Source organism: Colletotrichum phormii (assembly GCF_030913505.1).
Source record: "Colletotrichum phormii strain CBS 102054 chromosome Unknown BDP81scaffold_13, whole genome shotgun sequence".
NCBI lineage: Eukaryota > Fungi > Ascomycota > Sordariomycetes > Glomerellales > Glomerellaceae > Colletotrichum > Colletotrichum phormii.
The window spans coordinates 1,471,816-1,498,740 of NW_026851455.1; the positions used below are offsets into that span (position 1 = coordinate 1,471,816).

The 26,925-nt window shown below is 50.1% G+C and overlaps 10 protein-coding genes across 10 annotated transcripts; 5 read left to right on the forward strand and 5 right to left on the reverse strand.

Moving 5' to 3' along the window:
- The first annotated feature begins 932 nt into the window (after positions 1 to 932).
- Positions 933 to 2,109, forward strand: BDP81DRAFT_377609 (uncharacterized protein). Its single transcript, XM_060586781.1, has one exon. It carries the CDS (start codon positions 1,044 to 1,046, stop codon positions 1,971 to 1,973), a length of 930 nt encoding a protein of 309 aa, XP_060443991.1. The 5' UTR covers positions 933 to 1,043; the 3' UTR covers positions 1,974 to 2,109.
- A 726-nt stretch (positions 2,110 to 2,835) lies between these two features.
- On the reverse strand, positions 2,836 to 4,164 carry BDP81DRAFT_462389 (uncharacterized protein; the record flags this gene model as incomplete). Its single annotated transcript, XM_060593888.1, has 2 exons — positions 2,836 to 3,267; positions 3,328 to 4,164. The coding sequence occupies 2 exons, from the start codon at positions 4,162 to 4,164 to the stop codon at positions 2,836 to 2,838; spliced, it is 1,269 nt and encodes a 422-aa protein (XP_060443992.1).
- A 1,470-nt stretch (positions 4,165 to 5,634) lies between these two features.
- Positions 5,635 to 7,060, forward strand: BDP81DRAFT_462390 (uncharacterized protein; the record flags this gene model as incomplete). Its single annotated transcript, XM_060593889.1, has 5 exons — positions 5,635 to 5,676; positions 5,741 to 5,785; positions 5,816 to 6,271; positions 6,329 to 6,618; positions 6,994 to 7,060. The coding sequence occupies 5 exons, from the start codon at positions 5,635 to 5,637 to the stop codon at positions 7,058 to 7,060; spliced, it is 900 nt and encodes a 299-aa protein (XP_060443993.1).
- Positions 7,061 to 7,589: 529 nt separating this feature from the next.
- On the reverse strand, positions 7,590 to 8,685 carry BDP81DRAFT_492233 (isoflavone reductase; the record flags this gene model as incomplete). Its single annotated transcript, XM_060595325.1, has 4 exons — positions 7,590 to 8,042; positions 8,122 to 8,205; positions 8,310 to 8,594; positions 8,656 to 8,685. The coding sequence occupies 4 exons, from the start codon at positions 8,683 to 8,685 to the stop codon at positions 7,590 to 7,592; spliced, it is 852 nt and encodes a 283-aa protein (XP_060443994.1).
- Positions 8,686 to 9,652: 967 nt separating this feature from the next.
- On the forward strand, positions 9,653 to 10,471 carry BDP81DRAFT_451100 (chaperonin 10-like protein; the record flags this gene model as incomplete). The annotated part of the gene is made up of 1 exon (XM_060592598.1): positions 9,653 to 10,471. The coding sequence occupies one exon, from the start codon at positions 9,653 to 9,655 to the stop codon at positions 10,469 to 10,471; it is 819 nt and encodes a 272-aa protein (XP_060443995.1).
- A 1,961-nt stretch (positions 10,472 to 12,432) lies between these two features.
- On the forward strand, positions 12,433 to 12,951 carry BDP81DRAFT_492243 (uncharacterized protein; the record flags this gene model as incomplete). The annotated part of the gene is made up of 2 exons (XM_060595326.1): positions 12,433 to 12,600; positions 12,679 to 12,951. 2 exons carry the CDS (start codon positions 12,433 to 12,435, stop codon positions 12,949 to 12,951), a joined length of 441 nt encoding a protein of 146 aa, XP_060443996.1.
- BDP81DRAFT_431450 (FAD dependent oxidoreductase) lies at positions 12,921 to 15,910 on the reverse strand. The gene has a single exon (XM_060590680.1). The coding sequence runs from the start codon at positions 15,686 to 15,688 to the stop codon at positions 13,184 to 13,186; it is 2,505 nt and encodes an 834-aa protein (XP_060443997.1). The 5' UTR covers positions 15,689 to 15,910; the 3' UTR covers positions 12,921 to 13,183.
- Positions 15,911 to 18,161: 2,251 nt separating this feature from the next.
- BDP81DRAFT_492248 (uncharacterized protein) lies at positions 18,162 to 20,901 on the reverse strand (the record flags this gene model as incomplete). The annotated part of the gene is made up of 6 exons (XM_060595327.1): positions 18,162 to 19,000; positions 19,056 to 19,960; positions 20,021 to 20,460; positions 20,518 to 20,576; positions 20,635 to 20,743; positions 20,822 to 20,901. 6 exons carry the CDS (start codon positions 20,899 to 20,901, stop codon positions 18,434 to 18,436), a joined length of 2,160 nt encoding a protein of 719 aa, XP_060443998.1. The 3' UTR covers positions 18,162 to 18,433.
- An 846-nt stretch (positions 20,902 to 21,747) lies between these two features.
- BDP81DRAFT_431457 (FAD dependent oxidoreductase) lies at positions 21,748 to 23,503 on the reverse strand. The gene is made up of 3 exons (XM_060590681.1): positions 22,569 to 23,503; positions 22,227 to 22,470; positions 21,748 to 22,168 (listed from the first exon to the last, which is right to left on the reverse strand). Exons 1-3 carry the CDS (start codon positions 23,395 to 23,397, stop codon positions 21,904 to 21,906), a joined length of 1,338 nt encoding a protein of 445 aa, XP_060443999.1. The 5' UTR covers positions 23,398 to 23,503; the 3' UTR covers positions 21,748 to 21,903.
- A 1,560-nt stretch (positions 23,504 to 25,063) lies between these two features.
- On the forward strand, positions 25,064 to 26,470 carry BDP81DRAFT_482378 (Rieske domain-containing protein; the record flags this gene model as incomplete). Its single annotated transcript, XM_060595001.1, has 2 exons — positions 25,064 to 25,958; positions 26,039 to 26,470. The coding sequence occupies exons 1-2, from the start codon at positions 25,140 to 25,142 to the stop codon at positions 26,468 to 26,470; spliced, it is 1,251 nt and encodes a 416-aa protein (XP_060444000.1). The 5' UTR covers positions 25,064 to 25,139.
- Between the last annotated feature and the right edge of the window lie 455 nt (positions 26,471 to 26,925).

The window sequence follows — 26,925 nt, forward strand, 5'->3', positions numbered from 1 at the left end:
ACACTTTCCCACCATATCATAGAATAATCATTAATACAATCAATTCTCTGATTATCACAACTCGTACCTCAACTTATTTACCTTTTCCCTTTTTACCTATCTCTAACCTCTTAGTAAGCCTTACCTACCTTACGGCATATAGATATAACCTACTTAAGACTATTTAACGAAGTATAATAATCATCTGATTATTACATCTGACTATTACTATTATCAGTTCCGCAGTCTCAACTTCTACAAACATACCTCACTATAACTAGCTGGCCGTAACACCTTATAAGTAAATATAAATAATAAGACGTATATTTACTTAAGGTAGATAAAGAGAAGCTTTTAGCTAAGCTTAATAAGAATAGATAAAAAGACCTTTATAAATAACTTAAATAAAAAGAGTAGTTAATGTAGAAGAAGGTCGAGGCCGGTAATGTGTATATTATAGCTTGATTATAATATAACTAAGTTATATATAACCTCTAATTAAGAGATATAAAATAATAAAAAGAACGGCTTATTTAACTTAAGGCTAGTTAAAGGTATACCATAAGCGATTCTTAAGCGGCGATTATTTTATAATAGAGATAGAGGGCTAACTAGAGGCCAGATACTAGGTATTAATTGCTATAATTAATAGTTAAAAATAGTCTTATTTTAATAAAGTAGATAACTTAACGAAATAGACAGCGACGATAAGTTAATATATATATCGGTAATAACCCTTAGGCGCCGCCGAGGGGGTATAACACGAAAGAGGTATAGCAGTGGATATCTTAGGGGTAGAGATAAGGGCTAGATAGGGGTATGGGCATACAAAAGGGGCTCCCTCGAGGGCTTCTCTTTTCCCCTTTTCCATAGTTGATTAGACCACAGTTGAGATCCCGATTTCCATGAGCTACTCTATATGCTGATTCGTGACAACATTCCAATAGCCAGGGCTGCGTTGTATTAAACCACCGCAACTCGCTTCTGTCGGTGACGGAGGACCTGGCTCATGCACCCAAGAATCCTTCAGCAATCCTTCAGCAATAACCGAACAAGTCCACATCATGCGCGTGGTTGTCTTCGGCGCAACAGGCGGACAGGGCATCGCCCAAATCTCAGCCCTCAGAGCGGCAAACCACCATCCCATCGCTGTGAGCCGGCAACCCCGCACCACCTCCCCGCCCGTCGAGACCCGCGTCGCAGAGCTCACCGATCGGCTCGCCGTCCGTGCTGCTCTATCCGGAGCAGAAGCAGTCTTGTTGAACTTGCCTTCCTTTCAGCCAGCAAATTTCCTCTATGCTGCTGCAAAGGCCATTGGCGCTGAGGCCGCTGCGCAGTCGTCGACTCTGAAGCTCATCGTGTTCAACACGAGCTTTCCCGTCCCCGAGACGAATGTCGGCATTGAGGCCCAGGAGCATCGTCGGGAGACACGCCGAATTTTGCGGGAGGCGGTCCAAGGAAGCGGCGTAGCACTCGTTTCGATACAACCCGGCGTTTTCCTTGATAACCTACTCGAAGGCTGGGCTTTGCCACGCCTGAGAGACGAAGGACGAATAGTCTATTGCCACAAACCAGACCTCGAGGTGTCGTGGATCTCTCTCGATAACTTGGCGCTCTTGATGGTCGCAGCCTTGGCACGGGATCCGGCGGAGCTCGACGGACGGAATATAGTCGTAGGCGGGCCGGAAACGGTGAAACTGTCTCAACTTGCCGAGAAGCTGGGCCGTGCGTGGGGCCGGGAGGTTGGGTATGAGAACCAGACGGTTGATCAGTTTTCCGAGGAGATGGCTGCGGCATTGAAGTCCCAAATGCAATCCGGTAAAGACTTGGAAGTCGTCGTGGATGAGACGAGAAGGGCTTATACGTGGTACAACGATGCCGAGGAGAAGCCCTTCAAAGTGGATATGGCGCCCGTGTTGGAGGAACTGAAAGCCAGCTTGACGGGAATTGAGGACTGGGGGAGACTCAAGGGCTGTCCCATACAGATCAAATGAGACCCTGGACCTGTTTACTGTCGTTAGTACCAATGAGATAGTGTTTTGGCGATTCCAGAAGCCAACCTGGCATCTTTTCAAACAAATCGCTCATTCTCTAGGCGCCGGATCTATGGCTGAAGTATTTGAGAAAGAGACTTGATTTACTTACTCCGTACACCAAATACGCTATCCAAGCTGGTAAAGCCAAGGCGAAAATTGCTTAAGGCCTCGTGCTATTGGCCTCAAATTGCCCCCATAGAGTTTCTCTTCTTAAGGTACTAAGTAATTTATCAGATGCTCCTCCCGCTGAAGTCCCCGTCAATGTAGATTTGTCGATAACTTATTGGATAGCGGGCAAAAAGGGCACAATACGGACCCTCACATCTAGCTTACCCACCTTGCTGAACTGCATAAGTAGCTTCCACTAGGTAGATACCTATCCGTCACCAGCGCGTACTCGGCCTCTGTGGTGACGCGTGCCATGGCTTCAGCGCACTCGCCATCATGCTCATATCGATTTCCCAAACTTTATCTTTCTAGCCACACTTCAAGACTGCCGGGGTAAACGTCGTTGCCGGGCAAACCAATGCAATCCGGATGCTATTTCCTGCTTTCATCTAGCCAAAACTCAATGCAGAGGAGTTGAGCCTGCTGGCCCGCAATCGAAGCCTTAAATTTCACACCTTTGCATGACTTTATGAGCTTCACATGTATTTTAGGGAGACATATAAATCACTAGGGCTTTGCATCAAATTATGAGCTCTTATTTCCAAGTGTTCGTCTTATTGTCAGGGGCGTGGCCATAGATTGTTATGGCCTTCAACGTTCGACGGCGTTGAAGCATCTCATACTTTGGAAATCAAAGCTCTTTTCTCAAATGTCAGTTTGAAATCTCTTTGAATCTCTCAAAGGCATCGATGGCACTCTCGACTTGAGCCTCCATGTCCACTCCGTTGATGTACATTCCACCTTCCCTCATCTCAGCCTTCATCTCATCCAGGACAATCTCATCAGGATCGCGGCTGTAAAGTCGCCCAAAGCTTCTCGTAATCTCTACAATCTTTTGACTCCGTGGAATGCGCACTTGGTCATAGGCTTTGAAAGCGGCTTCAAGCTCATTCAAGGATGTCAAGCGTAAGAAGATACCAGTGAGCACTGAGCAATCCTCAATGGCTTGTGCAGCGCCGTTGCCAGAGTGAGGAAGTGTTCCGTGGGCGGCATCACCGACCATGGCTACCCGTCCTCTATAGTAGGAGGGAGCATGGTCATGGTCTTGAAGAGTCCAATTCTCTGTGTGGCCTTGTTCTAGAAGCTAAAATATGGCTGTTTAGGCGACTTTGATGCCATGAGAAACGGAGGCAATGCAACTTACAGATATCAAGGCATCGACTCCCGGAAGTAGACCCTTCCAGAGTTGGGGGTTTAACGGAGCGCCACGTTCCGGGCATTTGGTGTCTCTTTGATAGCAGCCCACGCTGTACGTTTGGCCAAGGTCAAGCGGGATTGCGTTGATGAACCCGTAAGGTGTGCAATACGTAATGACTGTGTTGACTGACTCTATAGGGACGACCATCTTGGCTTCGGACATGGGGACGGTGGTGTGGAACTGACGCCATTGGTCGTGGTTGACGGGAGAGGCGCTCGGATGATCAGGCCCGAGGACAAACTTCCTAGTCGGGCTGTTGACACCTTCCGCGCCGAAAACAATATCAAAGATATCTTGAGTGCCATCTTCGAATGAAACGGTGACTTTTCGTGTGATGGGGTCTTCCTCCATTTTAGTGACCCGCTTGTTGAAGTGAACGTGATGATGGGGAACCACATCTTCTTCAAGCAGTCCTTGTATGAAGTGCGCGCGATGAACGGTCCGTCTGCCCTTGGCCCTCCCTAGCTCAGCAAAGACAACTCCAGCATGTTCACCACTAGACAATTTGAACTGTGTTGCCATCTCAGTGTGTTCGTCGTTGGCCATGAAGTGCGATTTATTGAAGTATGCCTGCTTGATCTTGGGCGAGATCAAGTCCATGGCCCTGATGGCGTTGCCGTGTGGCGCAAGACCAGACCCGCGGACTCGAATGTTTGCATATTTTTCAAACAGCTGAACGTCTAAGAGTGGGTTCTGAAGGAGACCAACAGCTAGACAGCAGCCGGCGATCCCAGCGCCTAAGATGCCTACACGAATGCGGCTTGTCTCAAAGTTCTTTCCCATGATGGTTGAGTATCAAATTTCGTTCTGGTAATCTGGTGTTGAGTGTGATCTGAACTTGTGAAGTGCGGGGTTCGCTAAATTCAGATTTCAGATTCTCTGAAAGAAAGAGAGAACTCAGGGGTCATGCCGAAAACACCCACTTGGGTGTTTGCTTGACCGCGGACGGATAAAGACCCGTCCTGTTGGTTGGTGAATGTAACGGATCATGCCATTTTGCTCCACATACCCCCCTGTCTCTGGAATACAATCATTCATAGATTACTGGCGTAATAGTACAGAGCCTTTGCACTATCGTTCTTATCGACCGGCAGGATTGGGCGACTTTAAAACGAAGATTAGCGTAGCTGGGTTGAATAGCTTTCGCGTATAGACAGTCCCGAGCATCAACTCTCGTAACTCAACCACACCTCTCTGTAATCTGCTCCAACCATCTTCCTATGTATGCATCAGATGATTAAAAGGGATTTTGCAAATTTAGTTCTTCGCTGTTTGTTACACTAAAATTGACTTGCCTTTAACCAAGATCATGGATAGCGCTGTTTCACAGGTACCGAAGGTCAGAGAAGAGAGTCAGTGGCTGTTTGACTTAAGTCCAAACGGATATAACTCTTTTCAGTATTTGACCGATCTGCAAGAAGTTTGATGTGTTAGAATTCGTTTTCACGCGTCCCTTTCCAAACATTTCAATGTATTCCGAGATACACACATGCACTTTCAGGAAGGTAGAAGAACCACTGGCTTTTCTGCCCTATGGCGTAAAACATCCGATATGATTATTCAAGCTGCGATTTTGATGAAATGTACTGCTGTTTGCATCGCGTCGTTTGCACGGAGGCTTGCAGGCAGCGGGGTACAGACAGAATCAATAGAGTAGCAGGTGGCCATCATTCACCCATCAACGCAGGCAGGTGTGTGTATGATACGTCATTATGTGCTTATCGGGAAAGTCACGCTTTCAGACTAAATAAACCTCAGTCTGACTATCTACTATAAGATTTTACTTGTAGAGGGTTTGACTAGAATCTTGGACTTTGGTTCGACTACCTCGGAAAGAAAAGGCGTACACGTATCGAGCAAAAGGACGTTAAAGTTTGGAATGCTAATACGGAGTACTTAGAGAAGGCCCTAGCGTCCGCACTCCGGTGGAGATCACCAATCTTTAATTGCCAAACTTTGTCGGGACATCTCAAGTACCCGACAATCTGACAAATCTACAAATTAGAATTCTACCCAAATTCGGCTCAATTCAGCGCCGGTGGGATGAGGAAATTGTTTTAGTCGAGTGGCGGGGTGTAGTGTTCATCCGGTTGAAGCAACGCAACATGTTCAAAACCGGTTGGCAATGCAAAGGGGGTTCGGAAAGATTTATCCAAGTTTAGTATCGCAGTTCTGCATCGTTTGGTTTGAAAGAAAACATAGTCTCTCCGTTATTTCGAGTTTCATTACCACTGAAGGTACAGTTTTTCGAAGATGTCAAAACTGATAGTGGTGTGTGGCGTGACCAGCACCCAGGTGGGCAACTCGCAATCTTCTACTATTTCTACAAGTGAATTCTGACCATCCTACGATTATAAAGGGACGTTCTGTCGCAGAAAACTTTCTTCAGGAAGCTGGATGGAGGGTGCTTGGTATCACTTGAGATGCAACCAAGCCAGCTAGCTTGGCACTGGCTGCTAAGGGTGTCGAAATCGTTGAAGGCGACTTGGACAAAGCCGATTCTCTGAAAGCTGCTCTTCAAGGTGCAAATGTTGTGTTCGGAAACACCGTGTTTTCCTTTGTTCTGGCACTGACCTCGAATCCGCAACTAAAACCAGGACAGTCTCTCCTTGAATGGGCTTATGAACTCAAGGTTCAGCAAGGAAAGAACTTGGTGCAGGCCGTCGCCGAGCTAGACTCACTTCAGCTGTTCGTATGGTCAACACTATCAGCAACTCGAAAATGGTCAGGAGGGAAATTCCAGAACGTCTTCCATTTTGACTCGAAGGCCGCCGTGGTCGATCATGTACGGGATTATTTTCCTGATTTATACAACAAGACGTCATTGCTTCAGCTAGGGCTCTTTATGACGAATTGGAGATTTGGTCCCGTCAACATTCCATGGGCGAAGGTGTGTGCGTTCTAAAATCGTGTCCTCCTTAGCTGACAAAAAACGACCTGCTTCTAGCGGGGAGATGGTACCATGGTCCTACGTATGCCAGGAGAACTCAGGTATCCGATTCCACATGTTCTTGTTGAGGAAACAGGGAAATATGTCAAGGCCCTAGCTCAGGGTTCTCCAGGCACACACTTGCTGGCTTGCTCCGAGTTCCTGACTTGGCCAGACTATGTGAGCTTGTGGAGTAAGACGACTGGGGTTCCGGCAGTATTTGAATCCATTACTATGGATGTAATGGATAAGCTTGCCCCAGGAGGCTATGGTCTTGAAATTGGGGAGATGCATGCATACGCTTTGGAGTTTGGCTACTGGGGCAATGACCCATCGGTTATTTATCAGGAGCAAGTAGGTGCAAGCTGTTCAAGACTTCCACAAAACGAGGCTTACGATTTGAACTCTTTAGCTTGACATCAAGGGAGACCTGACTACGATCGGTGATTACATCAAGGGGGAGGACTGGTCTGAGTTGCTGGGTCGGCCTGCAATCAATTGACGTATCTCAGCTTCAAGGCTAATTGTGTTTAAGAACCAAGGTTGTATGTTGATTTAAGCATTGTTACGTGATCTCGTCATTGGAACGAATAAGTGATTAGTGTTAGATGACGTACTGCATGAAGTTGGTGCGGTAAATCGTGGGTCATAAAACACGAGTTCATACTGGGATTATCGGTCAGGTACGTTGAGGTTGCATTCTGTGAGAAGACGAAAGGCTCGAGCCCTCTGTACGAACTGGATTTATGATTTGAATACTGCCTTAGCTACAAGGTAAGTACTTAGAGTACGAGGATTGTGTGATATCAAGGCCTCGCTCAGTGAGGGATCGCTGAAAGTTGTGTTGCATGCTGACACCGGTTTGATTGATTAATTATCGTCTGACTCTGTTGTGGAAGTCCACTTTAAATGAGTTTGAACGTTTTGAAGTTTCTTACGTAGACTATCTCTGAGGTTGATTCAGGGTTAAGTGCAAAAAATGTAAAAGTTGGGAAGAAATTTTGCACCAGAATTAATGTTGATGGATAAATTGGCAGAGTGAATGAGATTATCAATTGTAGATACCGTCTTTTCTTTAACAGAATTGTATCGACTCAGCAAAGCCATTGTCACTAGGCTACCTAGCCAAGCATCAGTTGAGAGATAAAACTCGAAGTTGATAATTCCAATTCTTCAAGGTTTAATAGACCGAGGTACTTTGGAATAGAATTCTCCAAAACAGGCAAGAGTCTGAAACGACGCGGGCTGCGAAGCAACGGTAAGCTTTCTCGAACCACAATCACAGACTGAGTACTGCCTGAAGAGTCTCATCAATGCTCTCAATCTTCAAAGCTAGGCGATCATTCCAAATACCTCCCTTGACGTGTGTATGATCTTCAAGCCCGCCTTCCCCAAGCACCAATGCCATAATCACAGCGGCCCCACCTTCCAAGATCTGCCCCTTTCCAAGCTTCGCAAATCCATCCTCCCTGGTTGCTTGCGAACTAACTTCAACTCGTTTCCACTTCTCCCCGGTCAACTTCTCAAGAGAGGCCAAGACTTCGAGTTGAGTCGTTGTGAATGACTCCGTGAAAACAAGCTGATTCTTGGTCTCGTTGGGATGTTTGAGAACTGCAACGATGGCCCGCCCAATTTGTGCCGTGTTACTTGTTGTGAAGCGAGTATTACCGCCATCAACTAGAGTCGCAGTCTTGGTAACAAAGTCGAAGCCTGTCATTCCAAGCTTCAAGCCCTGTAGCAGTTCGAGAAGGTCAGCAATCATACACTCTGACGAGTTGCTGAAAACAGTACATGCAATCAAGAGCACTTACCCAATCAAAGAAAGGCCCAGTAATGACGGCAGTCCAGCTGATCAAATCCTCGTCTGCGAGCCAGCCAAGATGGGCATTTTTTGGCTGAAAAAAACGGGACGGCTGCAATAACCTCCTCAGACTGGTATTGATGTTAGTTAGAGAATGTGCATCTGTTGCTACCTCGTCTACACAGAAGAAGCCCATACCGCAGAGTCGGATCCATATTCGCTGGGAATGAATCTCTTGACGCCTGCCTTAACGGCAGCCTCAACAATCTTCTGCTGCTCTCCGAGAGCCATGATCGGGAGCATGCTGACAACCGCATCTTGGCCTGCAAGAATCTTCACTGGGAAATCTTCACTGTAGTCGGTTTTAATAACATTGGCTCCCGGGGGGAAGATTGCGGAAGATCCCTCGCGGCTGAGAATAGTCAAATCGAGGTCAGACTTGAGCAACTCGGGCAAAACGGCTGTGCCAACGTTGCCACTGGCCTGCAACCATCTCAATCATTAGTGAACTCGGCCTACAAGCGAAATCTTTGTAGGAACTTACACCAACGAGAGTGACTTTCTTCAAAGACATGGCGTAGGTTTGAAGTTTGCTAAAGGTATGAAGAATGCGGCGAATATGTCGAAGAAAATGATGATGATTTAGATATCTAAAATCTTGAGGAGCTGCGGGATCGGACCCAATGTATTTATCTCTTTCAGCCGGACTATTGAACATGAACAGCTCGACTCACACAAAAGCTTTCACGGAGCTTTGAGACACGTAGCAAGGCATCAAACACATGCAGAGTAAGCATTAATGGAGTCTTCAATACTAATTTGAAACTACATGTAACCTTTACTGACAAATCCACCCTCCTATCATACCTAATCCCCAAAGATTCAGCCACAGTCTGGAAAGGTGCCATTCCACGAAGAATGATGGCCGAAAACGAGAATGCTTGCAACTGTCCAGAGTCGGTTCATCTAGTGTCCGCCGGTATGCTGATAACGGATTAGGCCGGGCGCAAATGGCGAGACAGCCACCTGGAAGGGCTGATTAGTGAACAATTAGTCTTTGAATGTTAGCCTCGTCTTCCGAATCGGCGAATCCATTTTTCCAGAGCCTCCCTTCTAGGAATGTGACAGCCCCAACGGAAAAGATTACACTATACAAATGCCGGAGTCTATAATAGTCTAAGCCTCTGAACTTAAGCGTCCAAGGAACGGTGTTCAATTTGTCCGAGAGCATTCCACACATCGCAGTTTGATGTCACGAAGAAACTAACAGAATGTGGATGGACCTTACAAACCAAGATTTCTTTGTTCAGAAGCCCTGCCTGTGGTGCTTATTTCCTCAAATATTTAAAACCCCGTGGCTCTTGGTTGCCGTCTCATCTACCAAGTCATCTTTGTCTCCTTTCCAAGGGCTCTTTCCCATCACACCTCAATCTCAAGCGCTTCCCGATCATTGAATATTTCGAGTCAAACACCAGAGACCAACAAGGCCCAATTCTCATACACTACCTCCAGTGCCCCTGAGACTTACTCGTCTTCTCAAAATGAAGGCTTTGGTATCAAACCGCAGCACTCCCGCGCGAATTTTCAATCTCACCTCAGGAAAGTCCGTTTTCAAGGGGGCCCATGTGATCGACTTACCCAAACCGGTGATCACCGGCCAGGAGATTCTGGTCAAGGTGCACTCTGTGGCTCTAAACCCGAGCGACTACAAGCACATTGACGTCATCTCACCAAAGAACTGCATTGTGGGCTGCGACTACGCAGGAGAGGTGATTGAAGTTGGCAATTCCGTGGTAGAGTCATGGAAGGTGGGAGATCGTGTAGCGGGTGTTGTCCACGGCGGCCTGCACCACGACAGAGGTGCTTTCGCAGAATACCTCAAGGCTGAGGCAGACCTGGCGTGGAAGGTTCCTCCCGGTATTTCAGATGAGGCTACAGCAACCTACGGTGTCTCGGCCGTCACCGCCATACTGGCCATGAATGTCCACCTTGGGCTTCCGTGGCCCGATGAGCCTAAGCAAAATCCCGAAGCATCAACACGGCGACGAACCGTCTTCATCTACGCAGGCTCCACTAGCGTCGGTCTCTTTGCCATCCAGCTCGCCAAGTTAGCTGGTTGCACCGTGGTCACAACAGCGTCTCCACACTCTAATGATCTTGTCAAGAGCTATGGGGCCGACCACGTCTTTGACTACAGATCGGAGAATTGGGTACAGGATGTTACAACAGCCTTTCCAGACATTAGTCTGGCCCTGGAATGTATCTCAGAAAAGGGCACTGGTGCTCTAACAGCTAAAGTACTTCAAGCCAAGGGTGGCAAGGTCGTCACGCTGCTTGATCAAGGAGAGTCAAAGGTTTAGGTGTTAAGTATGACATGATCATGCTCTACACCGTATTTGGCAAAGAGTTTGCCTGGCTGCCCCCAATCGGACCAAAGTTCCCAGTGGATTTGGAACATCGACAGGCGCTCGCGCGGTTCTACTCGATACTTCCACGCCTCCTTGAGATTTTACGACCTCCTCCTCTCAAAGAGATCAATGGCGGTATTGATGTCTTGCTTGAGGAATTGGACCAATTGCGCAAGGGGAAGGTATCTGGAAAGAAGTTGGTCGTCAAGCTTTAGCGGGATGATAATTAAATGACTAAGTAGCAACTACCAAGTCCGTGATAATTGAAACAGTCCATGTCTGAGTGTAGCGATTGGGTTACCAAAGTAGGGATGTGTTGATTGGTACACTATTTCACCCCTTTAAAATTGGTTACCGTTTACACCAGTCTCGATTTCTTGCCGATACCTTAGAGCTCTAAAATCGTTGCTATTCACTTAGTTTATACCCCGCCTTGTGTAAGTCCTCGCAAAGGCATTGGGTGAATCGTGTTTCCTCAGTCCCCAGGATTGAAACACGAAACTATCATCGAGAGCAATAATCGATCAACATCAAAGTCCTCCCCAGACAACTTCTCTCGCTTTCTTAGAGCTGGAGCGACAACAAGCCTGACTGTTTGAGCTCGTTTCCCAGCTTCATCATCTCCTTCCCATTCCATTGTCTCGGGATCATAGCTCGTCGGTGTCGCGCAAGTTATCCAAACCACTCGTGCAACTTGTCTACAAACTTCCTTATCAAGAGCTAGGGCCTCGTGCAAAATCCTTTCAATCTCTAGATCCAGCCCATCATCGTCAACGTCGACCAGGGAAGCAACTGCGGCTACTATCCAGGATGCTGTATTTTTCACCATCCTTCCAATGAACCCGTCCACTTCGGGTTCTTGTTTCGCATTGATCGTTTGTTCCTGGATTTCAGTAGAGCATTCCGTGTTGTTGCATCAGGGGCAACACACTCTAAGTACTCAAAGAACTTAAAACCCCTGAGTTCGTCGTGTGTTGAGTCCCGAGTTCCTATCTTACCCTCAAAATATTGGATGGCAAGGTTTCGAATGTTGTTTTACAGCGAGTCCAGAACATGCCGATCGGTCACTTGATGAAGTCCCCTGTTTGTGACGTCTTGAGTTTACTGAGCTCCTTAGCTGTCTGCTTCCAGCGCTTGCGCATCTCAGCGAGATCGGCAACTTTCTGCTCCAGCTCGGCTGTCAGAGACCCTAGTGTGTCTCCATTTTCATTCAATACATTGTCCATTCTTTCCTGTTCCCGTATTTTCGTACATTTCGTTTGATCTCATGTGTGATCCGCGCTAGCAAGGTCAAGGTAAGCGGAGGATTCAGTCTGAAGAACGTAATCAGTATCAATGGTGGACTGTAAGAAGATGTATAATTGGCTAGCGAAATCTTTCCACTTGATGGTCAAGGGTTCTTTCGTCGTTTCATCGCAACATAAAAGTAGGAAACGTACTTATTATCTACTAACGTTATTCTTGATGATTTTCGACTCCCACACTTTAACCAAGGAATTCTGGCTGTCACTGCATCGAAGGAATCCTGGTACTTCAATCTTTCATGGCGGGGAAGCTCGCTCCCGAAAGTCGATCGCTCACCCTCCTGTGGCCATGTCTGGCGAGCTTGCGGTCGGCCAGATGAACTGTTAGCAGTCGAGTCTTTTTCTGCCATGATTGGAAGGCTGGGAGGAGATGCGTAGGTCCCCATTGACTTATGTACGAATTTGGGAATGTTGAAAAAGCAGGAGAGTAGGCATGACCTTGTCCATGTAGCTTTAAGAGGGGTATTAGCTGGTGGTTGATGAGCCACGGAAAAGGTAGCCAATGGGTTATGAGGGAGTTTTATCCCATGGCTCATTCAAATAAGCTAGCTTTATTTCCTGGAATCATTGGCAGCGGGTTGTCTTTCAGCGCAGGTACAATCAAGCAAGATGGCCCTGAGATATCATTGGGCGATGAGCGTACTGCTTGACTACCTTTACAGTGTTACTTACCGCGCGAAATTCGATCGGAATAAGCACCTTCAAGAAGACAAGGAGCTTGATGTCTACCTGGGGGTTTGGAGGGCTAAGAATCAAATGCATTGGTACCTGAGAAGAGTGAGTTTACCCTCATGTATCATCCTGGCGGAACACCAAAGCTACCTTAATTGCTTAAACTTGTTCCTGGGGTAAAAGTGTTTCCCAGAAGAACCCAGTACGATTCTCGTGCCTATTACGACTTACAGGGAAGATGTAAGCAGCTTTTCCGTTGGAATCTGCGAATGCGATGCGACGGAATTGCCAGATTGGCGCACATATCAGATCAACTCTTGCTACATTGATTACAAGCTCGACGTTCAGTTTTGGAAGCTACCTAACATCACAACCATCGATGGGACAACGGCTAAGAAGATGACTTATGAGGTAGAGATGATTTCATCGGGGTCATCTATGGAGTTTGCCGTCTAAATTGATGGTAGGAAACAAGGCAGCCACAATATCCGCGTTAGGTTCAAGTGACGGCTGTCTTTTCCTTGATGGCATTCCCTCTGCTTAGATAGATATTTCTCAACTCCGGGAGCTTCTCATGTAAGGTCGATTGCATAAGACGCGCAAAAACTCATCATTAAAAGCTCATTTGCCTCGTTATCATGCAAGAAATTACCCGTGAAACGACCCAGACGCCAGACCAACCACCTAATTACAACTTAGACTTGATAGCAACCCTCTTTGGTGATGAAGTAGCCGTCTTCTCACTCACTTGCGCCTTACGCAATGGTTCCGCCGTCACGGTTGCCTCAATTCTCCTTCCAAAATACTCAATCTCCACAACATCGCCCTCTTTCACACTATTAGGTAGATATGTATAGGCAGTAGGCTTCCCGATGGTGTAGCCAAAGGCAGCATTCGTGACATAACCGACGGCTTTGCCATCGAGGAACACAGGCTCTTTTCCGAGAACAACGGAGCTCCCGTCATTGATTGTAAGACAGCGGAGTCGCTTGGTGACATTGGTGTTTGCGAGGCGTTTGATGGCGGCATGACCGACGTAGCCTTCTTTGCTGGAATCAACGGCAAAGTCAAGACCGGCCTCGAAGGGGTTGTGCTCGGTAGTCACATCGGCGCCGTAAGTCCTGAATCCCGTCTCCAGGCGCAGGGCACTGAAAGCGCTGCGACCTGCGGCGATAACTCCATGCGGCTGACCCGCCTTCCAGAGAGTATCCCACAGACGCAGACCATTCTCTGCACTGGTGTAAATTTCCCAGCCAGTTTCACCAACAAACGACAGGCTCACGACAGTGACTGGGAGACCAGCGATGATGGCTGTCTTGACTTGCGATTGAGGCATGTCTTTGAGGTTGTCCGAGCTGATACCAGCGACAATGTCGGCGGCCCGGGGTCCCCACAGACCAATACCACTGGTACCTCCAGTGGTCTCGCGGACCTGGACAAACTGTGCCGGTGATGCCTTGACCTGGATACGAGCCTCCCGTTCCAAGTACGCGAGATCGGTGGGGCCGTTGACGGCAAGCTGGAATAGGTCGTCGCGAAGTCTGGCTACGAAGATGTCGCTAAGTACACCGCCGTCATTGTCAAGAAGAAGTGTAAATGTGACATTGCCCGGCTTCGTGTCGACATTGCTCGTGGTCAGCCGCTGGAGAAGCTTGGCTGATCCGGGTCCAGAAACTTCTAAGCGGCGGATCGGCGTGAGGTCGTACATTGCCGCTGCCGTCCGCGTCTTCCAGGCTTCCGCGGCAGCAATGTCGGAGTAGTACCTTGCCGACCAAGGATCGCGCTTGTTAGGCTTCCACTTCTCAGGCAATTGGCTAACAAGTCCCGCGTTCGCCTCAAACCACTGCGGGCGCTCCCATCCTCCCGTCTCAAGGAAGTAAGCACCAAGGTCCTTTTGGCGGGAGTGGAACGGGCTAACGCGGAGGTTGCGCGGTGATTCCCGCGGCTGAAGAGGGTGCAAGATGTCGTAGACCTCGACAAAGTTCTGTGTAGAGACCTCCTTGACATACTCAGGCGCGAGTTGAATCTGTTCAAAGCGTGATATGTCGCACTCCCCCAGATCAACCTCGGACTTCCCGGTGGTGAGAAGCTGGGCTACCGCGCGAGCGACGCCGGCGGAATGTGTCACCCAGACAGCTTCTGCAACGAAGAATCCTTCCAGATTTGGTGCTCTGCCGACGAGAGGACCACCGTCCGGGGTGAAAGACATGATGCCGTTGAAGCCGTACTCAATCTCGCTCTCGGCAAGGGCAGGAAGGAGCTTCTTGGTGAGTTCCCATGCCGGCTTGAAATCATCGGGGGTGAAGTCTAGGCGCGACGGCATGTTATGCTCATCGACATGCTCGGATGTCTCGCCGAGCGAGGCAGCGACCACTGGAAGGGGACGGTGACCGTAGAAACCAATGCCATACTGTTCACCATGTTCGCGGTAGTAAAGATCGCGATCCTGGTGGCGAAGGATGGGCAGTTGAGCGCCGTTCACCTCAAGCTTCTTGCCCTTCTGCGCTGGCACGGGGGTCGTCTTTGCGTACTGATGGCCGACAGGCAGCAGTGGAATCGGCAAGCCGATCATGGCACCGACCTCTACACCCCACAAGCCGGCACATGCGAGGACGAGATCCGCGGGAATAGTACCGTTCTTCGTCTCGACGCCCGTGACTCGGCCCTGGCTCCGCGCGATGCCCGTGACCGGGGTGTGCTCAAGATAACGGACACCGGCTTTTCGGGTGCGCTCGATAAGCACTTGAACTGCGCGGGCGGCCAATGCCAGGCCATCGGTCGGGATGTGCAGGCCGCCAAGGACCACGTCTGTGCTGATAAGGGGGTAGATCTTCTTGACCTCGTCGGCGGTGAGCAGGTGCGCCTCGATACCCCAAGAGGAGGCATAGCCATGTTTCCTCTTGAGCTCCTCGAGCCTCTCTGGTGTTTCTGCCACCTCGAGGCCGCCAACCTGATTGAAGCATTTTATTGAGAGCAGCTTTTGTACCGTGTATTTTGCAAAGGAGCTCATGGTCTTGGAACCAGTGGTCTGAAATACGAGACCGGGGGCGTGAGATGTTGAGCCACCCGGCATGGCCAGCGGCCCCTGTTCAACCACGGTGATGTTGGTCCACCCCCGCGAGACCAGCTCATCAGCGATGTTGGTACCGACTATGCCGGCCCCGATGATGACGACGCGCTGTGAAGGATCCATGATGTGTGTGAGCGTAATGTGAGAGAGACCTTCTTGTCTGGTGACAAAGGAAAAGGGATGTAATAATAATGATGTACCGGATAAGAAAGAACCCTTCTGGCGAGAACCCTCGACATGATGGCATCGTGTACAGTTGCAAGACGGTTTATAAGTCACCCATGCCCGTCTGCGATACCCCGATTCAGTTTAGCACCATCGCTGGTGTGGAGAACCTGGAGAACAGACATGGAGCTTACTATAGATAGCAGCAACGTAGATGTGGCCCGGGGAGTCCAAGTTGGCGATCACCTGATCGGTTTCTTGAAGCCGATGCCGTCCGTGTTGGCCGATGCGCGTGGCCCCAAAGGAGCTCAAACACACACACTCACACCACTATGATATTGATCCATCAACACCACGTTCGCAAATGCTTATCGCCACATAGACTCACTTGCGCTTGATTCGGTCATGATATGGTCACCTTTGCGACCAGAGGTAGATAGCGGGCGCAAACAGCTTGCACATCTACCATTGCTTTGCAATAACAACCCCCCAGGGTTAGACGAGCGAGGCCGGCTCATACCAGCCGGCGAGAGGGTGCTTCGTGCGCTCTGCTCCGAACTCGGCCTCTGGGCCGGTGCCATCCCCCGCCACCATAACCTTCGGTGTTTGGCCTTATCAGGGTCATCATGATCGTGATCTGTCTGATGCTCTTGATGGATTATCGCAAGAGAGATAACGTTTCGAAAGTTGAAAGGAAGATGAATCTCACGTTCCATCCACTGTTGGGCATCAACCGGTTTGCGGCCACGCTGCGTCGTTGGACATCAACACCCTCCTGCATCGCCCCCCATCATCACATGATGTGACTTAGGACTGTTTGCACTATTTACTTCACCGTAGTCGTTGGGCAATAGGTGTGATCCAACGTGCAGTCGAGAGTCCCGACGCGCAAACCAGTCCGTCTCGGTCAGGGTTCTGTATGCTTGCAGTATGGTAAGTTGCGATAACCACAATCCCTCCAGACAGGGTCCTGTTCATCCAATTCCCGACTGTTGCGATACTAGAGTCTACTATGCAATTTTCGGTGAGAGTCTGGCCAAATGGCCGCTGGGGATTCGTCCGAAAGGTCGACAACCACACACAAGCGGATTACCATGATAGGAGTCGATCCGTCGGTGTGTTGGTTTCCACCAAGTCGGGATATTGTCGAAACGAGCCAAAACACAATGGCAAGCCTTCAGGGGGTCCCATCACCCCGTGACGAGGAAGGATGGAAACCTTCCATGTCGTCTTCGTGAACACACTTACCTTGTCGTTCTCATGTGGTTGTCAGCGACACCCGACTCGCATTGAAAGGCTCAACCTTGTCGTTGGCCCGCCGCACTTGGCGTTACGGATCGTGCGCTGGCAAGGGAGTCGGCGGGAGTGGGATGTTTGGCGCGCCAAAGCTGACGCTTCGGAGTGTCTTGCCCGCTTGAGTCACGCTATCGCAGCTCTCGTGCGATTTGGAGATAACAAATGAGCAGAGCAACACGTCTTGAGTGCGCCCAGTGATCGTCAAGAGCGGGTCGCTTGAACTCACAGGAAAATAATCATTAACTTCTTTGTCGCGTCCTTCTCAGCCCGAGGTCGCGGGGGGGTGGGTAAGTGCTTTGCGCCGGGTTCAATCACAGCGGCCACGGAGTAATACTGTGGAAGAGGTGGACGACACAGACGGTTTCCGGCTTCCACAAGACAGGGAGTAACAGAGAAACACCCAAAACAGTGCGTTTGGAATACCACCATCTCAGAAACGGTAAGGCCGCGAATGCTACGGTGCGTCAAAAACGGGTTGGCTCAGGACCCTGATTCTTCGCATGCGTGGCAGAGGGGAAGCTGGACGCCCAAGGAAGGGGGGAAGACTACCTAGCCGTTGGGAGCAGACGAACACCTCTCTGAATCCCATTTCTCTTCCTGGCTAATGATAAGTCAGATGGACGGCGAACTTGTGCAACCCAGCCACGTTAAATGAGCGGGTGTGTGTCCTGTCCTTTCGAACTGAACTCGTAAGGGTTGGCATGATTGAGGCTAAGGAGACTGGCCCATCGAGCAGTCTAGAACAATCTTGATCGGACAAGACATGACCTATCACTCTGAAGCCTTTTCTAACCGTTCTGCAACCCCAGCGAGCCAGGCTACCCGGCTACCCCATCCGTGACACCCCCGATTTGCCTTCATAAAAAAACCGTCTAAAACGAGAGCTTGATCCCTGCCTCCTCCCCCGCATGATCCACCGGATTTGGGGGCTCACCAAGGAAGCACCGTTCCAAGTCTGTAAGCCGCCTCGTGTCGCGTGTGCATGGGCTGCAGGTTTCTCCTCGGTGACTTACCCGGTTCATATTACCTAAGAATTATCCCATCGTGGCTTCTTGCTTGGCGTTTTGATACTCTCGTGTCACCGTACCAGTCCGGTGACAGATCCTGACGATAAACACCAGAAGCAAGTCAATGACTCGAGCATCGTGTGCCACGTTGTATTACTGCGGCATTGAGTATCCGGACATGCCACCAAGGGTATGAAGACGAAGTCTTGGTCACAACACGACACTACAACGCTGCTTATAGGGCTCTATCATGGCAGCTGAGTTTCATAACAGATTGAACATGTGAGCGACGACTTCACAAGAAGCCACAATCATGATATCAACAAGGTGCTTGATACGTACTTACCACAGGACAGAAGCCGGCATCGTGTAGTGAAGGATTGCTTATTGCTAAAATTGATTAAACATGATATTGTTTAAACATGATATTGTTGAAGTTTTCTCCTTCCCACCATGCGTTCCCTGGTTCCGATTGCGGGTAACTCATATCCCCAATGCCCACGAGTTGCGAGGGGTCCGCGTATAACCATGGTGTGGTATTAAAGGTCAGGCTATCAATTTGCTCCATAGTCGGCGGATCAAACACTGCGGCCCGTGACGCCGACGACGACGAAGACGATGTTGATGTCGAGTTTGCCTGGTTAGAGGAAACATTGTGCGCCCTTTTATATGTCGACGTCGGTGCCTCTTGCCCGCCGTCTGCAATGTTGATTGTGATCTCCGGAGAGGTGGCGACGATGATTTCGAGGGTCGAGCTGTCGCTGGTATCAACGGGTGGTATAGCAGGTGTGAGTGATGCGTCTAGGAGACCCGCGGTTGGGATCTCCTGAGAGTCGGTTGTAGAGTTGAACTGAAGAATCTCCCACATCAAGGGGACACTGAGATAGATTTTGGACGGCATCCAGTCTTCCACGTCCATGTTCTCGGTTCCTGCAGCAATACGGGTCATTCTGTCAAGATTACGGTCCTAGATGTCATGGTTAATCAAAAGGCTCTTCAAATGCGACAGTTGTCCCACTCACTAATGCGCCACAGGCTGCCGAACATGGAATGAAGCTCTTCAAGAATCTTCTGCACTTAGCAAAGTCCGTGTTGGACTTGTGCTTCAACCTCGCCGCGGCCGCGCAGCAATAGTAAAGATGGACCGTCGCTGCAATAGCAGCGACATGCCCAAAGAAAGGGTCTACCAGCGGCACCTGCTTGTCGACAACCATATCAATCATCCGGACGATCCAAGTGGCATGAAGCAGCGCTTGTTCTGACGACCTCCTCCAGAATGTATTGGGGATCCCGAGGTTCGGGTTATGCTGGGCTCCGACAATGTAAAGGAACGGATGATTCAGGACTGTGGGTATCGCGTGGTAAGTGAATTGCTCCTTCAGCCATGGCGCCCAGTAGTCCCGGTTCACCTTGAGTTCGTCGATTTTCCGTTCGTAGAACTTGACAGAGTCGTATCGGTGGCACATGGGTATCCTATTCTCCGTCTCCATGAAGTCCGAGAGAACCTTGGCATAGGTAGAGTCATGCCGCCATGGTTCCTTGAGGATATTGCGTGAGCAATCTGAGACATACTTCCTGACCTGGCTCCAGACCCATCCCAGGCAGACACTCGTGTTCCAGATGCCGGTTTCGCCAGGGGAAGAGGTTCCGAGATCATCTCGGGGTAGCGGTGGCGCCTTGCATGAGTCCTGCTCAGACTGATTTCCGCTTGACGGAAGAGTAGGCCGGCACACGTCGTTGGGAAAACTCAACAGTCCATCTTGGCGGCCGTAGGACTGTTCTAGTAACTGAAGGCTCCAGAAAAGCCTTTTCTTTCGGTCCGTTGTTGAATTATCCACCGCATAAACAGTTTCCATGTCAAGCATAGCTGACCGACACAGCTGAAGTGAAAGGCCGAGGTGGAATTGACCCAGGTGCACATTGCCGTCTGTGAGATCAGTATCCCATTTCAAATCATATCACGATGACGCTTTACGCAGGTACTTACCTATGAAAGAGGCGTATGAAAGAAGACACAAACTCTCTATTGTCGTGATGTCCACGGTGCCGTTCGCGATTCGAAGCATGATGAGTGTCTTCGCGTTACTGCTGAAGAGCTGCATTTGATCGCGTTGCTCAGAGAACCGCGATGTGAGCGCTAGGATACTACTGGCGAGCTCCTCTGGCAAAGAGTCGTAGTCGCCGACTTCATCTCTCTCAAAGCACCAAATTGGCTGTCGATGGCAGTATTTGAAGTAGAGATTGATGCCCGTCGCCATGTCATCGGGGTCAAAGACGACGGAGTTACTGTTGTCGGTCGGGTAGTCCTGTCGGTTCCTTCGAGATGGCGGCGTTGCCGAAAATGACTTTTCTGACGCATCGGTGACTTCTTCGAACGTTGCCTGCTGTTGTATTTGTGTTTGTCCTTGACGAGCGTGGTGGTTCGGTCTAAGAACCCGGTCAGATGGTCTGAACGAAGCATATTCGCGTGCGGTGTCGTATTACAAGCCCCCTCCACTGAGGAGGAGATCCAGTTTCTCTTCCAAAGTTTGCAGTCTCTCATCCTATCGGTGGTAAGGCGTCTGATATCAGTGGGAGCAAGAGTGTTTATGGCATGCGTACCGATCTTCCGCTTTGCGAAGGTCTCACCGCGGGGTAAGAGCATGACTGAGATAGCCGTACACAACTTGAGCACGACGGCTTCTCGCCCGGGCACCGCGTCTTTTTTCTCCTGTGCGGCGCGAACAAACGTCAGCGTGCAACCCCCTTACAGGATAAGAAACATTTTCTGTTGGCAAAAGCGGCAGACCTGCAAGTGAGGCAGGCATGATGTGAGCGTCTTCTCCCCCTCAAGCTGGCCGAACTGATGGAGCCCTCCTCTGGCGGCATGACATTGACGAATCTCACGGCCCTGGGAAGAAGACACGAGCGGCACTGCAAAGGGGGACCGGAAGCGTACATGCCTCCACTAAATACTTTCGAAATTATAAACACCCCTTGCCACGAACCCCGCACCGTACGGACTAAACCGATGAGGGGCGCCCCGTCACCGTGCATCCCCCTCCTAGTCTAACCCCCCTAGGTAAGACAACCCTTCGATAAGGGACGGAAAGCATAAACAATGGAAGTCAGAGGAGATAAGAAGCACCGTTATAATACTATATCCTTGTCACGTGGACTATCTCCCGAAGAATTCGCTGACTTTTCGGAAACCCGGCCTTCTGAGATCGACAACTTCATCGTGATCTTCAATGTCCATCATCAGGCCACCAAGGTGTAAGCCACAGATAAACTGTATTCACCAGCAAACCCTGTTCAAAGCAGTTAATCCCACCTAGTCAGACTGGCATTCTTTCTAAATTGTACGAGTCTCCTTATAGTGCTTTGCTCGGCGTGTTCAGTATTGATTGGCGGTACGGGTAAGGTACCTACTTACGAGCACTCGGTACGTGTGTTACACGGCCGAGCCCAAAGTTAATAACGGTTTGAAGGATTCCCACGGCTCATCGTTAGCTCGGTGCCTGACGCCAGGGAGAAGCGACATCTCCGATTTCGCTGAAAGAGAAGGGGGGGGGGGATGTGACTTCACCGGCTGCGCGGAGTATCCTAAGAGCTCGTTAGCATCCAATTTGACAACGCAACTCCTCTGATAGGTTGTCTTTGCCTCAGCCACGACAACTTGTCCGCGGAATGCAATCATAGTGCCTAACTGAGAACCCACCTGTCATGAATCATCGTGGCTCTGGTCTTGCGTGCATACGGCGATGTGGAGAGTGGGAACAAGTGACCTTTCATGAAACCTTGGATTACCAAGTCAACTCCACTAAGCATGTATGTACGCCGTTGATCTATGCCGATGCAGCTACATATGAAACCCAATTGCCTCACATATCACAACCTCGCTACCGGGTCCACAAGGTCGCTGAGTTCAGAGTTGGGATACTCCGGGTTCTGCAGATGATCCGGGCGCTCACGATCCCACGCCCACCTCGTCTTCAGCTCTGGCGACAGCGAGTCTTCCAACATCTGAATCACGTACTTGCCAAGTACAGGGAAAAACTTGAATCCGTGGAATGAGCCACACGTTGCGAGATACAGACCCTTGGCCGCCGAGTGCGGAGAGATGATGAAGTCTGAGCTAGTTGTAAAGGCGTCCCTTAACGCACAGTCAGCCGGAATCTAGGATACTGCGCAACCAATAATTAGGCACTTACCAGCAGATTCGGTGCTTGGTCATCTTCCAGTCTGCGCTCTTCTCTCCGTACCACAGATTGCGCTGCTCAACGATATCTTCTTTGAGCTGACGAGACACCTTCCACTGGCTGTAATCTTTTGCTGGCGGAGGCGCTGAGACGTGGCGACCAGGCAGGATTTCTTTGGTGTTTGAGAAGATCTTGGATCCCCACCATTTGAGTTCTCTGTCCTTCGTTGGCGGAATGCTTCCGATGAAAGGCTTGCCTGTTTCGATAGTGAGTTATTTTGTCCCCCTAATCGCAATGCGGAAAGAGGAAACAGGCGTGGAGTCGTTGACAAATAACCATAGACAGAAAACCTACCATGTCCTGTGTAACCCTGGAACCCAACGGGCATGTCGGCATACTTCTTGTACTCCTCTTCGTCAAGCTCCGCCATGCCAGTGGTAATTCCAGCGGCCAGAATGCGGTCGCCGGCTCGGAGATTGCTCAGGCCGCTCTTTGCGGCACTCAACTCTAGCAATTTTGGCGTGTAAGCTCCCGTGGAGAGAATAGTGTGCTCTGCGGTCAGGATTTCGCCTGTTGTTGTCTTGATACCTGTGCAGTTGCCGCGCTGGTCAAATTCTAGAGAAGCAGTTTCGGCCGTCACGTACTTGACGCCTAATCTGATGGATTCGCGAGTGACAGCTCTTAAGCAATCGCCAGCAGCCGCCCATCCGCTTGCGCGGTTAACGAGGACTTCTTTGGCGCCAGAGTAGTCAGCATCTTCGAAAAGACCATTATACAATTTGCGGGCTTCAGAAATGGGCAACGCAATAATATCGTCCTTGCGACCGAGCTTCTTGTGGTGGTCTATAACATTCTGGGCATAATCGCTTCGGCAGATCCAGTAAACACCGGTTTGGTGGAAATACGGCTGCCAGAGAGGGTCGTTCTTGAAAGTGTCTTGGGCTTCCAGGGCTAGCTGACAGTAGGTAAAGTCGTCGTAGTCGGCGCGGACCACCTTGTTCCAGTCCCATGAGGCGGCCACGCGCTCATCGGCGTCGAATGCATCCTTGTCGACCAGGGTCACGGATGCATCGGGGTACTTCTTGATAAGGTGATAGGCGGTAGACACACCAAACACACCAGCGCCAACAATGAGATAAGAGGGTTTGCTCTGGTCCATTTTGTTGAAAAAGTAGAATGACATGGATCGGCGGGAAAGGGGGAAGAACTTGGTCAAAAGGGGACTCCTGCAGCCAAGCAGAGCAGAGATCTTCTTCGACTATGGAGGTTCCCAAGACAGCGCAGAGAGACGGAAACAAAGAAGTCGAGTGTTACCCTGAATACCTTGCATCGTCACTTTCACGGAGCGAGAAGACGGTTTACTTATCGGTGACCCGTGTGAACTCCCCCGCCTCCAAGTGCGGAAGGGGTCCCGATGTCGGCTGAGGCTCCGAATACCGATCACGTGACTACTCCCGTCATCCGGGGACCGGCCTGCTTCGTGCGTGTTTCTCTCTCTATCATTCAAAACATGAGCATCACCAGATCGCGATCTTCGTGCTCTTGAATAGAAACACTGCAATGCAAGTTTATCTTGTAGGTCAAAAAAAGGAGACTAGGCATTGGCCGACCTTTTGAGTTGCTTCGGTTGGATATTCCACAACTCATGGGCAAACATCAGGGATGCCCCCGGATAATTTGCGATAAGACCCTGGAACCCAGTGTAAACAGGGCAACGATCCCTACCGAGATCCTCCTGACTTAGTCGTCTTCTCCATAAGCAGCAGATACGGTCAACACCATCACGATAGATACGGGAATCCTCGGTGTGCCTGTATGGTATGACTTGACATGGTCGTTGACTCGTTGACAGCTGTACCCTAGATCGCGGATCAGCAGCGTAGTGCAAAGTGCCGGTCTGGTACCGAGCGTGACAGGCACTTGGACTTGATGCACGGCGGCCAACGCACGAAGGGTATCCGGACTAGTCCACCGACGGCGTCACGTACGCCGAGCCGCCATACATGGTACGAGAGGGGTGCAGAGTGCAGCGAATGGGACGAACACAGTGCTACACTGACGCCAATGGAACCAGAGGCATTGCGTTGCTGGGTATTGAGGAAGGGCAGCGGCTGGAAAACGACGTGTAACCATCGGGTGCCAATGGAGTCAAAACCGCCTGGGCGTTCACGAGGCGGGGTCTTGGGGCCTACCCAATGAAGAATGCACAGTGAAAAGTTTCCAGATTGGGAAAGGATACTCGTTAGTGGCAAATATGTGACAGATATAGACCCTCACTGGCCGGGGGAGCTTCTGAGGGGAATGACTGGTCGAAGCTGTGTGATAAGCAGGGATGAACAACCTTAAGTCTGTATGTGTAGATGGACCGGATCTTCATCGAAGGATGTCCAGCTCAAAACACGGGTATGGAAAGTCTAGACTCCTGGGGGTGGGCGCTGCATCAAGCAATGCATCATGATGAATCTTATCTCCACTGCCTTCAAGGACTCCAGCTTGCCCAGGACCTCTACCATCATAGCGCGGCTCGGTCCGTATCTTCCACCCCATGGTGTTTGGAGTGCTAGTCGGTCCGCGTGAGAGGTGTTTGCCGGTCATGTGATCGGTATTCACGACCGCATCAACAGCCACCTGATGGCTATGGGTGTCCGGAACTGTCAGAGGCGTTCGGTGTGCGACATCAAGCACCGGCCGGCCCAAACGATGGTTTCCAGTCCAGGAGATTGGAAAGGGCGAAACACAGACTCAGTCAACCGGCCAGGGCTTATCATGGCTATATAGAAGGACTGCCATCTCGGATCATAGAGTTCTAGATAACCCGAATCAGACCACAATCATCAGATTACAACTACCGAGCATCAGCTCCAGTTCCTCAGCTCTCATCGTTTTCAACGAGTTATCATCTTACAAAAATTTGTGGATTGAGCAATGTCACTTTTCAAGAATTACTTTGCCCTCGGCGGCTCCAAGCCTGCTGCACAGGATGAAAAGGCCCCTGTCAGAGCCCTTCCTGCCTCCTGGTACACCTCTCAAGAAATGTACGAGCTTGAACGCCGTGCCATCTTCTCCCGAAAGTGGCTCCTCACTACACACAAGGCCAGAATCCCCAACCCAGGTGACTGGGTCCGCTATGATGTTGCCGGCTACCAATTCATCGTCGTCCAAGACCGAAAGGGGAACATCAACGCCATGCACAACATTTGCCGGCACCGAGCTTTCCCCGTAGTGACCAAGGAAGAGGGAAACAGCTACGTCTTCTCTTGCAAGTACCACGGCTGGTCTTACGGTCTGGCGGGCAACTTGGCCAAGGCCCCTGGATACCAGGAGCTTCCGGGTTTCGACAAATCTCAGAACAACCTTTTCCCCATCCATGTCCACGTTGACCGCAACGGCTTTATCTGGGTCAACCTTGATGCTGCCGAGAAGCCCGAGATTGCGTGGAATGACGACTTCCTCGGTATCGACGAACAGGAGAGATTCGAGCACTACAACTTTGAGGACTATGTCTTTGACCACCACTGGGAGATGGAGGGAGAGTGGAATTGGAAGATCCTGGCCGACAACTACAACGAGTGCTATCACTGCCCGACTGCCCACCCTGATATCCCTTCCATCGCAGACCTCAACTCCTACTTCGTTAACACCCAGAACGCCTACATTCAACACTTTGGCCAGCCCACGCCGGAACAGATCGCCAAGGGTTTCCGCGTCGCTGCCACCTACTTCTGGCCCAACGCCTCCATGAACGTCTCGTAAGTCACATAGATACTCACAATGATGGAATCTTTGCTAACAGTTCTCCAAGACCACACTTCTTCTTCATCCAGCGATTCGTTCCCGACGGCCCTTCCAAGTCCCAGATGCGCTATGAGGTATACCGCAACAAGAACTCTGGCGATGAGGCCTTCAACGTCATCAGTGACATGTACAAGCGCATCATGTCCGAAGATAAGTACCTCTGCGCCAATGCCCAGAAGAACATCAACGCCGGCATCTTCGTCAACGGCGAGCTCCACCCTGAGATGGAGAAGGGTCCTCTCTTCTTCCAGAAGACCGTGCGCGAGATCATCACCGAGCACTGGAAGAAGGAGCAACAGTCCGGCAGCGAGATCTGGCCGGCGCAGCAGCAGGTGCCAAAGACAGCTACGGCGAGCCAGAGTGATTCACAGCTCTGCGCAGCGATCGACTGCTGTAGTAGAGGCAAGGGCAGAATGGATGACAACAAGAAGATGTGTCTCGATGAGGCGATTGCATTCTGATTTGAAGTTTGTGGAAGGCAGAAGGACCGGGGGCATGGATCATGGCGAGACTTGAGCATCTCACACTTGGCGTTGGATATTGATAGCATTCCTTTTACACCACCTTAGTTAATTGGGCGAAATTGAACCTTTGAACATTCTTTCCGTAACAAGTTGCCGACATTCCGTCATCAAGGTACTGGACGATACAAATGGTTCCTCAATTTTGAAGTGATCAGCAGCGCAAAGTTGAACTTCTCGGTACCTGCAATCAGGAACAGTTTGCGGGGGAAACTTGGTCTTGTTCTCCTTCATCCGCCGATGGAAGCTAATGAATTACAGCTTCGATAGAGCACTCCACGATGGCAGGTGTGTCGAATAAGGTAGACCGTTCAAGTCCCCTGATCCGTAGATTGCGTATATATCGGGGTTCTCATCATTCGGAGAAGCCCTCAAAACATTCCTTCTAGGATCGA

Excerpts from the sequence above, each read along its gene's own strand:
- BDP81DRAFT_431457 (XM_060590681.1), bottom strand. The coding sequence starts at position 23,397 with ATGTCATTCTACTTTTTCAACAAAATGGACCAGAGCAAACCCTCTTAT. Across the intron at positions 22,471-22,568 it reads CCAGGGTTACACAGGACATG|GCAAGCCTTTCATCGGAAGC; the intron begins GTAGGTTTTCTG and ends CTATCGAAACAG. Across the intron at positions 22,169-22,226 it reads ACCAAGCACCGAATCTGCTG|GGACGCCTTTACAACTAGCT; the intron begins GTAAGTGCCTAA and ends CTGTGCGTTAAG.
- BDP81DRAFT_431450 (XM_060590680.1), bottom strand. The coding sequence starts at position 15,688 with ATGGATCCTTCACAGCGCGTCGTCATCATCGGGGCCGGCATAGTCGGT.
- BDP81DRAFT_377609 (XM_060586781.1), top strand. The coding sequence starts at position 1,044 with ATGCGCGTGGTTGTCTTCGGCGCAACAGGCGGACAGGGCATCGCCCAA.